The sequence below is a fragment of the Equus caballus genome, chromosome 24, assembly GCF_041296265.1.
Source record: "Equus caballus isolate H_3958 breed thoroughbred chromosome 24, TB-T2T, whole genome shotgun sequence".
NCBI lineage: Eukaryota > Metazoa > Chordata > Mammalia > Perissodactyla > Equidae > Equus > Equus caballus.
The window spans coordinates 29,960,260-29,977,500 of record NC_091707.1 but is presented as its reverse complement, the minus strand read 5'-3'; the positions used below and the strand labels follow the sequence as shown (position 1 = coordinate 29,977,500).

Sequence of the window (17,241 nt, the reverse complement as noted above, 5' to 3'; positions counted from 1 at the left end):
CAAGTAGCATAACAGCCTCCAATATTTGCCCATTTTTATTCAAGAGTTTATCTTGTAAGGAAAACCAAATTAGGTATGCTGTGCATTTACATGCAGACATGCTCCAAACAGATTCAGGATGGGACTCCATCCCTAAGACAAGCAGGGCAAGTTCCAATAGACATGAAGTCAAGCGGAGAGTGACCAAAGGTAGATGCCCACTGCCGTCCCTTTCACCTGTCCTACTGAAAACATGAAAAGTTTCAGCTCTCCAAAAGACTGTGGAAAAACGTAGACTACTCCTGGGGGTCATCTAACACTGCCGACATTTGTCACTAAGAAGAAAGGCCAGGGTCAATTAAGAATACATAATATGCAGCCATATTTAAGGACTAAGTCATTTCATTATACAAAAAAAAGACTGAAAAAGCACAAGACCAACAAAAACAGCATCAAGGATAGTAACACTTCTCTTCAAACTGGCACTGTAAAAACTGAAACTTAAAAAGTATCAACCTAATTAAAATGTCACAGCCCTTCTCCACAATGTTCTTTCCTTTTTTTTCTTTTAACTCCAACATTTCCCACTCTATCTGCTTGTCATGGAAAGAAGACAAATTTAAGGACCTGTTTGTTCTATACTATATTCAATCAAAACTAAAATTGTTACCAAAAATACATCCACTTAAAGTTTAAATCATGAAATGCAATTCAAATAGGAGCAAGTCTTCTATCAAAATATATCAGGAAACAAGACCTTACTCAAGATTTTGATTCACAGAATATGGTGTTTTTTGTAACAGCATTCTTAGATAGTATAGGACTAACAACGTGCAATGGTAGAATACTGTGGCACAGGGTCCAGAGAATTAGGTCTGCTAATTATCCATTTGTTAAATGTGCCAGGTCTGATTCTACCTCTAAAGCTTTATTATCTATATAGAAAAGATAATTAGCAATCATTAACTGAAAGTCAACCATGCACAACATAGTATAGTAGTGGAGAAAAGAGGAAAATTACTCTGTAGAGCCTTATAAACTGCCACACATCATCATACACCAAAAACTAAGTGCTAAATAAATAACATAAATAAGTGCTCCACCTGCAAGAGAAAGGGGCTGTACCACAAGGTCTTTGAAAATCTCGAGGCATAGGGATATATAATGAAAGGGCTAACATAATGACCACAAAAACCCAGAGTTATCAACAGCTCTACTATGAGAAGATCTCTGAAGTTTCTCGCTAAACTTACTCTTTTATGCTTATATAATTTTACTCTAGCTACAGGAGTCATTTGCTGAGATGGCACGCAGGAGTAACTGGGACTTTGGTTAGTGTGGAAGACCTTTAGCATGAAGAGGAAACGCGGCAGCGAAGGCGCAGCTGAGATTAGACAGAATGGGAGCACAGCAGGCTTCGGCCAAGTTTTGAGATAATACTTTCAGAGTTGTTATTTTAAGTTAAAAGTAAAAGTTACGCAGCAGAAAGACATTAAAATTGGCAAAAGGAGACCTTTCTTCTACTTCCACCTCTACTACTAACATCTTGAACACTGAGATTTTTGAGGAAGTTACTTCTTTTTTTTGCCATCTTTTAAAACTAGGGCTACCCACAGACATCTACCCCTCTCCAAGGCAGAGAATGCGAAGGTCAACAGATGGTGCAGGGCAGAAGCTCCATTTCCTAAAGGCATTCACCACAACTGTCTTGATCAAAACTATCCCCAGGCAATAAGCATGTGGTGCACGCTCAGCAAAAGTCTACCTAATTGATGTGAAAATTCAGTTAAAAATAAGAATATTAATAAAATATTTAAATAAACAATAAAAAAATTATTAATCAGCAAGGTAAACCCAAACATCAACTAATACAGACAAGAGAATACAGGAGACCACCATCAGGAGAAAGGAAAAAAGTAAAATAAAATCGCATGGGTTCCCTACCTGGTTGCTTGGATCCAGGCCAGCGTAAGAATTTCTTGAACTGCAACCAACTGGGGGTGTTGCCTCTCGAATGAACTCAGACATTTCAATCCCTCCACCAGGATCACTGTTGGAAAAAATGAGAAAGAGTGTAACTGTCATTATTCTACAATCAATGGTTTTCTTTTTATTTTTTTAAATTATACTTTCTTCTATAAAAATAAGAGGTTCTCATTTTCTTTTTTTTTGAGGAAGATTAGCCCTGAGCTAACATCTGTGCCCATCTTCCTCTATTTTATATGTGGGACATCTGCCCCAGCATGGCTTGATAAGTGGTGCATAGCTCCATGCCCAGGATCCAAACCAATGAACCCCAGGCCACCAAAGCAGAATGTGTGAACTTAACAGCTACATCAGTGGGCCATCCCGAGATTCTCAATTTTAATAGAACAAATAGTAAAAAAACAAAAAATGATCATTCATTTGTAAGTCTGATAATTTGAACTAGTTTATCCACACCACTACTTGAAAATATTTAAAACTCTCCCAACCTGTCTAAACCCAACCCAACATTACAAACTGACCTTAATTACAATTATAGCATACTAGGCAGCACATATTTTATATGTGCCACAAAACCACTCTAGCAAAGAAATGATTTGCCTTTTGTTTCCCAAGAGCAAAGAGCCACTGGTGACTGTAAACGCAGAAAGCAATGCGATCTTCCACTGCCACTCTCCAAAAGCACAACCTGACGGCGCTGCGTGACACGATGACGAACACGCCAGAGAACAGCCGTCCTGGTCAAACTATTTGTATCTGTATTTTTTAAGTTAACAGCATTTAACTGGGATACTAACTTGTTTTACAGAACTGGAAACCTAAGAATTTATATTTGTGTGTATTGAGTTAGAAAGCTTAAGTTAAAAAAGTAAAATGATGTTATATAGTAACAACAGGTCTTAGAAAGACAAAAGAGAGCAAAGTACTAAGTCCAAAGAACTGAGGAAGTCCACACACAGTACTTAAAGACAGCAGGATCCCAAAATTAGAGAAAAGATCATACCAAATTTCAAAAACCTTAGAAAGTTTTATAATAACGTTCCTTAGAAACAAAACTTTTAGAACTCAGGCCCAAAAGTTATCATCATCCTATTTTTTGCCCAAAGTTTTCACTCATTCTACCTAGTATATACAAAATAAGTACTCAACAAATTTTTTAGCTATTATTATCAAGGATAAAACTCTAGTATATATGCTAGACATTACAGTGGAAATAAACTATCTTGCCATCCAGCATCTGATGCAACCTCCTGGTTGACAACAACAACAAAAAACCAACCCCAAATTCTTCTGTGAACCACCTCATCCCAAACTCTCATATGGCTTTGGGTAATACTGATCCCACTCTCAGGTTGAGAGTTTGAGCTCAACTAGCCAAAGTCAATCAGCATGTCCTATTCTCCTGGTCACAGAACTTAGTTCTAGAACAAGCACATGACCCAACCCAGGGTAGCATGAGTATTCTATTGTTGAGAGAGAAAATTTCTCTGTATCTGCTAGTCCTAATGCTGACAAGATGTAAGGCCTGGAGCTGCCGGAGCCATACTATAACCATAAAGGGAGAGTCTGTCTAAGAAGGCAACTAAAAGAAAAGAGCATAGCCTGTGAAGGGAACCAGGATCACGAAGTGATTATTTGAAACTGCACCTTGTCATTTTTGAAGACATCCCTTACACATAGACTTTTTAGTAATGTGAGCCATAAATTCCCTTAAGCCTGGTTGAATGGATTATTCTGACAGCTGCAATCAAAAGATATAGGCAAAATAGAATTTTCTTGCAAGTATACCTTTCATTTAAGTATTTCTCACAATAGCTATTTGAATTCTGGTGTGTTTTTATTATGAATGGTCTAATGAACTATCATGTCCCTGTTTGCTTAATGGGTTTCTAATTGTAGGCCACTGACTATAGTTAGCTAACGAATGTTCAATAAGGAAAATTAGTTTTCTAATTTGCTATCCATTTATAAAAATAAAACATACTGGAACTCAGTTACAAACGTGATGGCCAATTCAACATACAAATGTCCATGCATGAGAAAAGTAGAACACGCTCAAGTCTGTTATAGCTGTTTGGTGTTACATAGGATATACAGGCCAGAATGAGAAATATTTTTCTAATTTGGCAAAATCTTAACTGTATATATAGACAGCTATCACCACACTGAATCAGTGATGAGTAATAACCAGCAATATCACTGTTATCTCCACTGGAATGCATTCTGTAAGTCAGATTCCATGGAAATCAAAAGATGAAGAGCAAGATGGAGATTAAGGAATAAAATATTCAGCAGCAGAGAAAGGACAGAGAGCTCATCTTGCCTACTTTATATACGTCATCTTTACTGATATATAATTCACATACCATCCAATTCATCCATTTAAACTGTGCAATTCAATAGTTTTAGTATATTCATAGTTATGCAACCATCACCACAGTCACTTTCAGAACAGTTTTATCGCGACAAAAACAAATCCCTTTAGCTATTATCCCCCAACCCCTCCTAGCCCCCTCAGCCCTAAGCAGCCACTGGTCTACTTACTGTCTCTATAGATTTACCTATTCTGGATGTTTCACATAAATGGAATCATATAATACGTGGTCTTTTGTGACTGGCTTCTTTCACCTAGCATAATGTTTTCAAGATTCACCCATGCTGTAGCATGCATCAGTACTTCACACATTTTTATGGCCAAATCATATTCCGTTGTATGGAGAGAACACACTTTGTTTATCAATTCATCGATTGATGGACCATGTTGCCTAGTTTTATACATCACTTCTGATAACAAGTGCAAATGATTACAATCTGAATATAAAGTTATTACTAATAACAAATAAAAGCAAATATTTACTAGGTACTTATTACATTCCAGTCACAGGAGTATGTGCTCTATTTGCATTTTCTTGTGAAATAGTCCCTTAAAATCTGTGATATATATATATATCACTATCCTCATTTTACAGATGGAAAAATTGAAAACCAAAAGGTATAAAAACTTGCCTAAAGCCTCAGAGGAGTGAGCAACATAAACTGAGTCACCGGTATAAGGAGCTCAGGTGGGAAGGGAGGATACAAATAATGCTTACTCAGCACCCTAAATGTGTTATCATACCTATTCTTTTGCCCCACACTCCCGAATGTAGGTACTCATAACTAGTAAGGCCTGAGACAGGATGTGAACATCAGGTCTGTACAACTCTAAAGCCCACAGTCTAAGACACCATTACCGTCTTTCAACAAACAGGAACTGAAGCTCTCTTTACAGTTCAAAACCAAAAGTAAACAGAATCATCTAGAGCAGGGTATCTTAACCTCAGCACTGTGGACATTTTGGGCCACATAATTCTTTTTTTTTTTCTTTTTCTTGAGGAAGATTAGCCCTGAACTAACTACTGCCAGTCCTCCTCCTTTTGCTGAGGAAGCCTGGCCCTGAGCTAACATTTGTGCCCATCTTCCTCTACTTTATATGTGGGATGCCTACCACAACACAGTGTGCCAAGCGGTGCCATGTCTGCACCCAGGATCCGAACCGGTGAAACCTGGGCCGCCGAGAAGTGGAACGTGCGCACTTAACCACTGCATGACTGGGCTGGTCCCTGGGCCACAGAATTCTTGACTGAGGGGGACCATCCTATGCATGGTAGGATGGTTAGCAGCATCCCTAACCTCTACCCACTAGATGCCAGTAGCACTCCCTGTGGTTGTGATAAGCAAAAATGTCTCCAAATATTGCCAAATGTCTCCTGGGGCCTAAAAATCACCCCGAGTTAAGAAACAATGATCTAGAACTAATGCTCAATGGCCAACACGGAATAGGAAGGAGGTATTAAGGGAGCAAAAAAGATGAAGGAAAAACTGGGCAGCTCCTTTAGCAGAAAAAATCCTCTAGCAAAATTACTGTACCTCTTTCTTCTCTACAAATTCAAAAGTAGAACTTTGAGCCAGCTGTAGGTGTCCTAAATATATAAAATGACTAAGAATTTCCTTTATTAGCAAGACTCGCAGCAAGGGAGATTTCGGCACATACCTGGAAAGTATGGTAGTTTACAATTCTCACAGAAGAAAATGGACTACTGCAGTAAGCAATACACCAAATTCAGATAATCTCTACCTTTACGCCTTAATTTCCCCATCTGCTAAAAAAGAAAAAATAGCAGGCACAGGGACAGGCAGAGAAGCAGAAGGGGTCTAATCCAAATTATAAAGGAGACTTCTCAAACTAACGTGGATTATTAGTATCACTGACAGCTCAGGCTTTAATCAGAAACTTCACGGCACCATTACAGTACTAAATTTACAAATCTAATTGGGATGTTCACAAAAATACGAATAGATAAAAACAAAGTCCCTGTGCAGATTAAGTCATCTTCAGAAAATTTAGCCTAAAATTCACCTACATATAGTTGAAATGCATCCTTAATTTACAATATTGCAAGCATTACTGCCATGAGAAACAGAGAAAATATGGTCTGTCTCCAAAACATCTGTATTCAAATCCTAAAATTCAATGTACTAATTTCCTCCCCTGAAACATCAGAAATGTAATACAAACATCAATGACTTTGACTCTTTCTCTAAGATAAAGATTTAATAAGCATATCTGAACTGCTGTACCACAGCCAGTGAAAACCATAAGGCTCAAGCAGTCCTACTATACTCATTCAGCCATGCAACAAACTGACAGCTATAACATATCAAGCACAGTGACAGGCTCTGGAAATACAAATATTTATTTTCTTGTTCATTTCTTTTCCGCAGAACAGAATGTGAGATTCACAAGTCAGAGGGTGGAGGAAAGGAGATGTTGAAAACAAAAATCTACAACAAAGATCTTATTTGATGGTGAAATGTAAAAACACTCTCTTTAAGAAAAAGACAAGGATGTATACCAATATTATTTCAATTTAGCCATGTGCTAGAAGTGACAGTCAATGAAAAAGTTAAACAGGAAGTATAAGGACTGGAAAAGAAGAAATTGTCATCATTTATAGAAAATCAGGAAATAACCTATAAAGTTGATCATTAATCAGGGGGTTTAATAAAGTTGCTGGATACAAAATAAACCGCTACATTTAAATGGAGAAAAACAGAAAAGGTAATTATAAAAAAGTTTTCTAATAGGAGAAAAACTATAAAATAATTTGGCAAATTTAACAAAAGCAATGCAAGCCCTTTACTGGAGAAATGGTCAATTTCTCTGAAAGACATTAATGAAGACTAAGTAAATGAAGAGATTCAATATTTTAAAGATATCGATTCTCAGAAGAAGAGTCTACATATTCAATGTAATTAATTCCAACTAAAAAATCTAAATTCTTACAGACTTTGCCCAGCAAACCCAAAAATTTCTATCAAAGAGCAAAGAGCCAAGAATAGCAAGTCACTTCTGAAAAAGAACAAGGTAGGAGGTTTGCCCCGTCAGATATCAGAGTCATGTTATAGCTATAGTTTTGGGACAGCGGTGGTAATGGCACAGGCACAGACAACTAGATCAACAGAACAGAGAGCCCAGAAACAAACCCGTTATACATGGAAACGATTTACGACAGAGTGAGCACCACACATTGCCAAGGAAAAGATGGTCTGTTCAACAAATACTGATTAAACCAGCCAATCATGAGGAAAAAACAAATCTTGAATACCCATCTGATGTCACAGATTAAAATAATTTCCAGTAGAATTGAAATTTGAAAAAAAGAAACATGAAACTTTAAAAATACAATATAGCAGAGTATCTTTCTGATCTCTGTGTAGGAAATAATTTCTTAAACAAGACACAAAACTGCTCATTACAAACAAAATAAATCATATATTAAATTTAGGAATGTATGATAATCATCAGAAAGCTTAAGAAAGCTAAGTGGCAAGCCACAAACTGGGAGATGTCTGTAATGTATATAACCAATAAAGGAGTAGTATTATGAATATATATTAAAAAAAACTTCTATTAATCAATAAGGAAAAGGCAATTCCAAAGAAAAATGAAACAAGACATGAATGGGCACTGGAAAGAACAGAAAACTTAAATAGACCACATATATATGATAAGACGCTAAATCTCATTAGTAATCAGAAAGGTTAACTGAAAGTCACAATGAGACACATATAACACTTACCTATTAAAACAGCAAATTTTTACAGGTTACCAATATCAAATATTGCTGAGGATATGGAACAATAAAGATTTTCACACACTAATGGAGAGAACATAAACTGGTACAATCATTTTGGCAACCAGCTTGCCAAATCTGTGAATTACCTAATGAAACTGAACATGAAAATACCCTATGAACCAGCTTATATACACTAGATATACATGCGTTCCAAGAGACATAAACGATACTGTGTTATCAGAGCAAAAAAACTAGAAATAATCTGAATGGCTATCAACAGAAGAATGGATAAATAAACTGTAGTCTATTCTTACAGTGGTAGACTATGGAACAACAAATATGAATAAATGATAGCCACAAGAGTCAACATAGGTAAGCCTATAAAATACAAGCTTCTGTACAAAAAAGCCCCTCAGAGAGAAAAAGATACAGCGTGATTCTCATTAGGATGTCCTAAGGTAGACAAAATTAAATAATATATGTTTAGGAATATCTACAAAGAGTGGATAACAATAAAGAAGAGCAAGGGAATTATTAACACAAAATGCAAGATAGTGGTCACTCCTAAAGGGAAAAGAGTAGAATCAAAGGAGCAGGGGAAGGAGAGACGATGGCTTGCACTTGTAGGACACCCTGTTTCTTAGGCTGTGTGGTGGGTAATTAAGTATTCACTTGAATATCAGTCTCTAAATTATACATATAATTGATATACTGTTTGGAAATACATATATTTCACAATAAAAAATTTTTAAAACTAAAAGAAAACAGAAAACAATTCAGTAACAGAAGCAACTAAAAATAGATACAACATCCAGAAACACTAAGAGCTAATATTACTGAGTGGTTAGTATGTTATCAGGAATGGTTCTAAGTGCTTTACAAATGAGTTCATTTATTCTTTGTACTAACCCTATGAGACAGTACTATTACTTCATCATTCAGATGAAGAAGCCGAGGGATAAAAAGCTTCAGGAACTCCAAGGTCACATGATTGGGAAGTGACTCGAGCCCCAGCAGCTGAAGTGCAGTCTACATTCTGCTTGCTGACCTCCTATATGAGGGGATGTACTTCCTAATAGAAATAGAGTAGACTTTAGAAATATGCAGAACCCATCAAAAAAAATCTGAAGTTTTATGAGATATTAGAGACAAGTGAATAAACGAATATACACACACCATGTCCCTGAATAAGACTCCCTATTTTAAAGTTTGAGTTCTCTCCAAATTTAATTATCATCAAAATTCTAATGACATTTCGGAAAGATAAGCATACAAGAGAACACCTCACAGAAAAGTAAGTATATGCTAGAGACTAACCAAGACAATATTGAAAGAAAACATCGAAGAACTTCTACGGCTAGGTATTAAGCGTAACAGAAAACCGCAAAAACAGTATGGTATACACAGAAAGACAGATCAACAGGGCAGAAAACAAAGCCCAGAAATGAACACAAGGATATATAAGTACATACGCTACACAAAAAAGAAAGCATTTAAAATTATTGGGGGAAAAAACACATTATTTACTCAATGATGTTGGCACTAACAAAACCTAAAAAATAAAGTTAGAGGGGCCTGCCTGGTGGCACAGTGGTTAAGTTCACATGCTCTGCTTCGGCAGCCCTGGGTTCACCAGTTCAGATCCAGGGTGCAGATCTAACACTGCTTGTCAAGCCATGCTGTGGCAGGCATCCCACATAACAAAACAGAGGAAGATGGGCACAGATGTTAGCCCAGGACCAATCTTCCTCAGCAAAAAGAGGAGAACTGACAGCAAATGTTAGCTCAGGGCTAATCTCCTTCAAAAAAAATAAATAAAAATAAATAAATGTACGTATTTAAAAAGAAGTTAGAATATTTTCAAAAAAGATTGACTACAATTTAAGAATAAAAAATAAAATGATAAAAATACTGAAAGTAGATACAGGTGAATACTCATATAATTTGGGGAAGAAAAAATTCTATAAAACTTGATATCAAAAGCAGAACTAATAAACATTCATAGACTAGACCCATAAAAATAAATTGTGGCATACAAATATATAAATAAAATGCCATAAACTGAGGAAAAGTATTTGCTGCAAAAGAGTTAATATCCTTCATAAATAAATATCTTCTCCAAATCAATAGCAAAAAACTAACCATCAATAGAAAAATACACAATTCACAAAGTAACAAACATAAATGGCAACAACACAAGAAAAATACCTCCATTTCACTAGTAATCCAAAAACTGAAAAATTAAACAAGATATCTACCAGTTTGTGAAAATACTAAATACTCAGCATTGCTAAAAGTGCAAAAAAAGAAGCCCTCAAACTGCTGGTCACAGTAATTAAAAGGTAAAAATCCTTGGAAATTGGCAACATATATTGAAAAACTTAAAAATGGGTATAGTTTTCTAGTAATTCTACTTCTGCTACGTTGATTAAAAATTTAGTCATTTAAAATTTAAACATCACAGTGATGGAATATTTAAATTTAAATTTGACAATAACTGAAATAACTAAAAACAAGATAAATTATGGTATGTCCACAGAATGGAATACTGTGCACGCATTAAAAATAATATCACAGAAAAAACGTTTTCCCTACTTCAAATATTCCGAGTACCTATCAGTGCCAGACACTGTTTTAAAACATGGGAATATAACACTTTATAAGAAAAACAAGGCCCCTGCCTTCAAGAAGTTTACAAATGCAAACAAAGGATTAAGTAAGATAATTTCAGATACTAATTAATGCTATGAACAAAATTATTACAAGGGTAAAATATCTGTTCAATGAACAAACAGGGTAATCATGTTAGGGATGGAGAAAATGTAACTAAAAAAGGATAAACAAAGGCTTTCAATGTACTGGAAAATATACAGAAACATTCCCTGTCTTAACAGATGAGTACCCACTTTTCGTGACATTATTTCTACGTTGCTACCTGAAATATTTCACGTCGTACGGAGTGGAAGCGTGGCGCAGTGGTAACGGCCGGAGCCTGGCTGCCTGGATGACCTGACGCTTCTCCCCTGTCCGCACGTACAGCTTCCACGTCTGGACGTCAGGCTAACAACAGCACCCACCTCACAGAAGTGTTGTGAGGACTGAATGAGCTTATTTATGTCAAGTGCTCATATAGTAACTGTTTTTCAAATGTTGTATTAGTGGTATCTGTTATTTCTATAAAGTCACCAACTTTTGACTATAAAAAAGTAAATCCCTGTCAAAAAGAGAAAGTGGGTGAGGGCCAGGTAATGCGACAGAATGTGACTGAGAGCAGTAGGGGGAATACCTGAGCTGGGACCTGAAAGAAAGCCTCCAGGAGGAGGTGACCCACAGAGCGGAACCCTAAGAAGTCAGTCAGGCGAAGACACAGGGAGGAAGAGCTACGTTTCTAAGGTGAGAATATAAAATTGAAAAATATTTACAATAGATTAAACAAAAAATGTAGATTACAAATGTCAAGTAAAATGTTATCACAATTTGCTTAAGATATACTTACATTTTATTTATATGTATAAATAAAATATAAATGCTAAGATTTATAAGCCATGCTTTATTATTTCTTTAAACTGTCTTTCATTGGTTTTGATGTTTGGTGTAAGTAACTACTATACAATTATATATAACTGTCATTGTTCTAACACATTATTTAGTAATAAGGCCAAGTATAGTGATTTAATCCCCAAGACATGCCAGTTAGCTTTGCTGTGACCTAATGCGACAATCTGTACTTGTCACCCTATCTATAGTGGTAGGATCCACCACTTAAAACCACATAAACAGGACACAACACAGTAACACCATCATTGTACACATGCAAGATCTACGTCATTACAAACTGAGGGACATGGGTTTTCTCACCTTGGTCCATTGCTGTCTTTTCTCCTAGTTGAAGAGTTGCCTTGTTCCACTTTGGCTCGCTGATCTGTGAACTCGTTTGCGTTCCTATCTACAATTTCTCCAGCATCAAGTGCTCTGTGGAGTCGATAGTTGACCATCTTCAGAACAATGAAAACAGCAGCTATCACAGGACAATAAACTGCTACTATAATCATGGAAGAAGGAAGGGCCTTTAAGAGAAAAAACATAAAGATAAGCATTTTAAAACATTTTATATTTTATTCAATTAGAGAAATATGTAACTAAAACAGTAAACATGTACATGTCACACATAAAGCAACAACGATGTTACTAGCACTAAGTGGCAGAAGTCTAAGACAGCGCTGTTCAGTACAGTAGCCCCTAGCTAGACGGCCGACTGAGCACCTGCAACGCCGGCAGTCTGAACTGAGATGCGCACCAAGAATAAAGTAACACTGGACTGTGAAGACTCAGTATGAAACAAAGAACAAAAAATCTCAATAATTTTTACATTGATTATGTGTTGAAATAACATTTAGATTATACTGGGTTAAATAAAACATATTATTAAAATTAACTTCATCTGTTTCTTTTTGCGTATTTTTAATATGGCCACTAGAAAATTTTAAATTACATATGTGGCTGGTATTACATTTCCATTGGACAGCACTGATATAAAGTCAATGCCAAAAAAGCTTATAATACAATTGGAGAGCTAAGGTATCACATTACATAATAAGTGAATAAGACAGGGTTGTGATCCAAACATACATAACTCCTGTTTATGTGCTCTCTGTAACTTTTATAAGGATATAAACATTCTTTGTGTTCTAGAAAATTGCAAGTTAAAACTGTCAGGAGAATAACTTTAGACTTGTGACTGTAAAACCAGATAAGACATGGGAGACATGAAAAATGCAAACAGATTTTAAAATACTTAAAAATTTTAGTCTGCCAAATAAAAAGAATAAAAGAATAGAGAACAGAATCAGGCAATAAATAGATTAATTGAAATATCCTGGGCTGAGACTGCAGACCCATCAGACTTGAGGATTCGGTGATGTGGACTTGAGTCCCAGGGCTTGGAGACCACCTCACTTGGAAGGCATGGCCTCAGAGTCACTGTTGGCAGAGACCATAAAACTAGGCTCAACCTGGGCTGGCCTGGTGGCACAGCGGCTAAGTGCACACGCTCTGCTTTGGCGGCCCGCGGTTCGCTGGTTCAGATCCAGGGTGTGGACATGGCACCACATGGCAAGCCATGCTGTGGTAGGCGTCCCACATATAAAGTAGAGGAAGATGAGCACAGATGTTATCTCAGGGCCAGTCTTCCTCAGCAAAAAGGGGGATTGGCAGGCGATGTTAGTTCAGGGCTAATCTTCCTCAAAAAACAAAAACAAAAAAAACCCCTAGGCTCAACTTATGTCTACTTTCATGAAAAAAAATCAATCTCGATGTCCATACTCCAGATTCTGCAAGTCTCATAAGACTAAACCTCAGGCATCTGACAACATGGCTCCAAATCTGCTTGGAAAGGTAACCTCAAACTGCTTGAGATGACGAAATTGAAAATGTCCTGGCACACAAGGCAGATTTAGAACACAGATGATACAAGTTAAAAAAAAAAAGTTGTTTGGGAGGCAGAGAGAGGGAAAGAGTGTGGGCTGGAATTGGAAGGGGCGAAAAAAGGTAAATCAAGCACACAGTTTAATACCTTCAAGCTGGGTGTGGGGGCATAATAGGTAAGTATCTGGTGTTCTACATACTTGGATTAAGAAGCCCTTCATATTAGTGTATCTAAAAAATCAAACCTGTGATTCCAATTTTAAATGTTAATGAATAACTGATTTAGGCTTATAATTTTAAGTTGAAAAGTGGATTTAAAATTTTACAAAAATCCATAAATATCAGGTTTAGAAGAGTTAAGCACTTGGAAAGATTGTCAGATAATTTAAGTACTTAAAAATGAATGCTAAATTTATAAATGCAATTAAATTAAAGGGATTTTAGGCTATATAAAAAAACCAAACTTCTTAAAAACGACTGTTAAAATGTGTTCAATTTGTAAAGAGTTGAATTTAAAATTCTAAGTTGTTTAATTTACAGCGTGAACAAATCTAACATTCACTGCAAAAAAAAAAAGTGCCCTGAATAACCTTTTCAGAGTAGAAAACACACAAACATACTCAAATTGACAAAAATTTCATAAACACACACATAAACAGACATACTGCTTAGAGTATTTACAACAGTTCTGCATGACGCTGGTTACCATAGTTGTTCACATAAGAACTAAAATTCCTGGAGATGGTTTAGTTCAACACCCTCATTTCCAGACAGGAAACTGAGACCTCCTAACTTTGAATGACTTAGCCAGGATCACTCATCTCAACAACATCTTAATGACAAAAGTAAGCAAGGTCTCACATGCCTGTGTCACTGCATGTTTTACTACATACCGCAATACCAATCCCATTTTCAAACGTAAAATGTCAATGAAAAATGAGTCAGAGTTCCCTCATTATCCACCACAGTCCACATTAAGATTAAAACGATTCATTATATTAATTAAGTGGATACACAGAGAACAACTTCACTATTATTATTCCAAGTGGTAGACAAATTCAATGGAAATGTTAAGGGTCCCTCCAAATGGGAAAAGATAAAAGAGACGACTAAATATTGAATGGCTACCATATTTGCCTCTACAAAAAGAATCAAAGATTATGAATGCTTAATGTAGATCTAAATAAATTCTTTCTAGCTACTATTATATTGCTAAGAGTAATAGATAACTGAATGTAAAACTACACTAAAATGTACAAGATCTATAAAGTACAAAATTTCTTTCTTTAAGACACTGAACACTGAAAAGACTGAAAATAAAATAAATACTTAAGTGACCATTTCATAGCGGAAACCAGTATCAGATGATTAAAACTTGAATTTTCTACTCAAACTACAAAAGTGACCCACTTATTTCACACTATGTGGTTTAAATGCTGAAGCCCTGCCAGTGGTTGTGCTGAGGTTTCTAGTGACAGAGGACGGCTGTGCCGTTTCTCTTTTCCCAAAGAGGGTAAAGTGCACGGACACACCTTGCGCTGTTCCGTGACTCCGATTAAACTTGTTCTCTACTTGCATTACTTCATGGGACTCTCAGCTGATCCCAGCGCAGCTGACAATATTGGTATTGCTCATAAATGGATCCTAAACCCTCCCTGTAACTTTGCTTCACTAATATTATAAGAAAATTTTAAATGGTTTCAGTGGTCTCCTGAAATCAAACACCAAAAACCTAGAAACCAGTTAGGTCACCTATGCTTCAGTGGTATGGATTATATACCAAAAGGGCAAACCAAGTGGTATTTACTATTTGCTTTTAAATGTTATTAAATTAGATATATCAATACTGTGTTTTCAAAGAAAGATTTTCAGAGACATTCAGAATCCTATCTATCAACAAGCAGCATCTGATGGGAAAGTAGGTTTTTTTCTGAAGAAAAAAACTTTTATAAAATAAAATTGTTTACCTTTCTGTTAAAAATAATTTTTGTATCCCATTCAACCATCCAATTCTAAATTAAAACATTTACTTTGAATTCTTTTGGCAAGTACTTATGGTTAATTATGTTTCACAACAATGATTTAAAAAGTTACTAGTATTTCCAAAAGGACGTATTTCATCTTTGAAAGTTATAATATTTCATTGTAGATGTCATCCTCAAGTTAATGCTGATGCAACCAAGCACATTAACTGCCCTCTGGTAAGAAAAGTCGATCTATTTTATCTTCACGTAAACATCCATCTCTACTTATAAATTGCTTTAATAAAAAGGCTGGTTTTCCTTCTTTCCAAGGACATCACAGACAGTGCACAGTAGAGAACGAAGGTGGGGCAATACTGGTTACCACAAGGCCCTCACTAAATAACCAGAAAGGTCACAGCATTGCAAGCTCAAGATAAAGGCCTGCAGAGTCATCACAGGCTCAAGTCCTCTTCTTATATGGCTTACACATCTATCTTACACATCTTATGCATCAAAGGTCATGACATTAAAACAGACAAGCTGGATATTTTTCTGTTCTATTATGCTATGAGACGTTAACTTTTTGATTTTTGAGATTTGCTTCTTATGTAGTCATACTCTAGTATTCAGACCAGTTCAGTCAGAAATCAGCAGTCTGTAACTTGAAGGTTAACCAAATGGCAGACATCACCCACAACTGAGGCCAAGGCTGCGAAAAACTTTTTTTAACAAATCCCTTAAAATAGCCATCATTAATGCTAGAGATCATGTATGCTTGTTTTTTCCACTATTGCAACTACCTCATTATTTAAGGCAATGTTTATGAAACTTTCGGCACCACAGCCTTAATGGGCATTCAAGCAAACATGTGAACTGTATATTTTAAGTAAAGATTCATCACATCTTAATTTCTTAAACTGACAGATGGATTAAAGACTTTAACGTAAAGAGCAAAACTTTAAGACTTTTAGAAGAAATATAAAAGAATATCTTTACGATTTTAGAATGGAAGATTATTTTAAAGCATGATTCTCAAAGCACAGACTATAAAGGGCTGATGAATTAAAATTAAGGACTTCTATTTATTAAGAGACACTATAAATTAACTGAAAAGAGAAGCTACAAACCAGGAGACACATTAAAACACATATTACTATATATATGTATATATTTAGATATGTATATGTATATACATAATATAAAGAATTAATATATTATAAAGAATTTCTTGGAAATCAATAACAAAGAGGCAAAAAAACCCAATGAAAATAAAGGACAACAGACAGATCTCACACAGGAAAGGAAATATAAATAGCCAATGGAAACACGTCCACCTTCATCAGTAATAAGAAAAATACAAATAAATAAAACCACAACAAAATATCATTTAACATCCATATCCATGGAAAAAAATTAAGGAAACAGACAAAAATTAAGTACGGAGAAACAGAACTCTTATAAACTGCAGATAGAAATATAAATCAATAGATACATCACCCAAGCTTCAGCCATTCTTCTCATAAACACAAAACTGAGGGAAACTCTCGTACATGCAGCACTATAGGATTTTTACAAAGAAAATGGGGGGGAAACGCAAGTGAAAATCAACAGGAAAATGGAAAACATAGACTGTACCAAAGGAATATGACAGTGAAAATTATGGTTACAGGCAGCAACATAAACTATACAAATACACTATGTATTATACTCTAAATGTAAACTTATGCTTTACTGTATTTTCTTCATTTCCTGGTAATGAGTATGTACTT

At 35.7% G+C, this 17,241-nt stretch overlaps 1 protein-coding gene across 12 annotated transcripts in view; it reads right to left on the bottom strand.

Moving 5' to 3' along the window:
- PCNX1 (pecanex 1) overlaps positions 1–17,241 on the bottom strand; it is a 177,421-nt gene that overhangs the window by 126,455 nt on the left and 33,725 nt on the right. For all 12 annotated transcript variants that reach the window (XM_023628012.2, XM_023628016.2, XM_023628014.2 and 9 more), the window contains exons 2-3: positions 11,943–12,151; positions 1,924–2,029 (exon numbers count right to left, since the gene is read on the bottom strand). In XM_023628012.2, the coding sequence (XP_023483780.1) occupies positions 1,924–2,029; positions 11,943–12,151 (315 nt within the window). The remainder of the gene's footprint in view (positions 1–1,923; positions 2,030–11,942; positions 12,152–17,241) is intronic.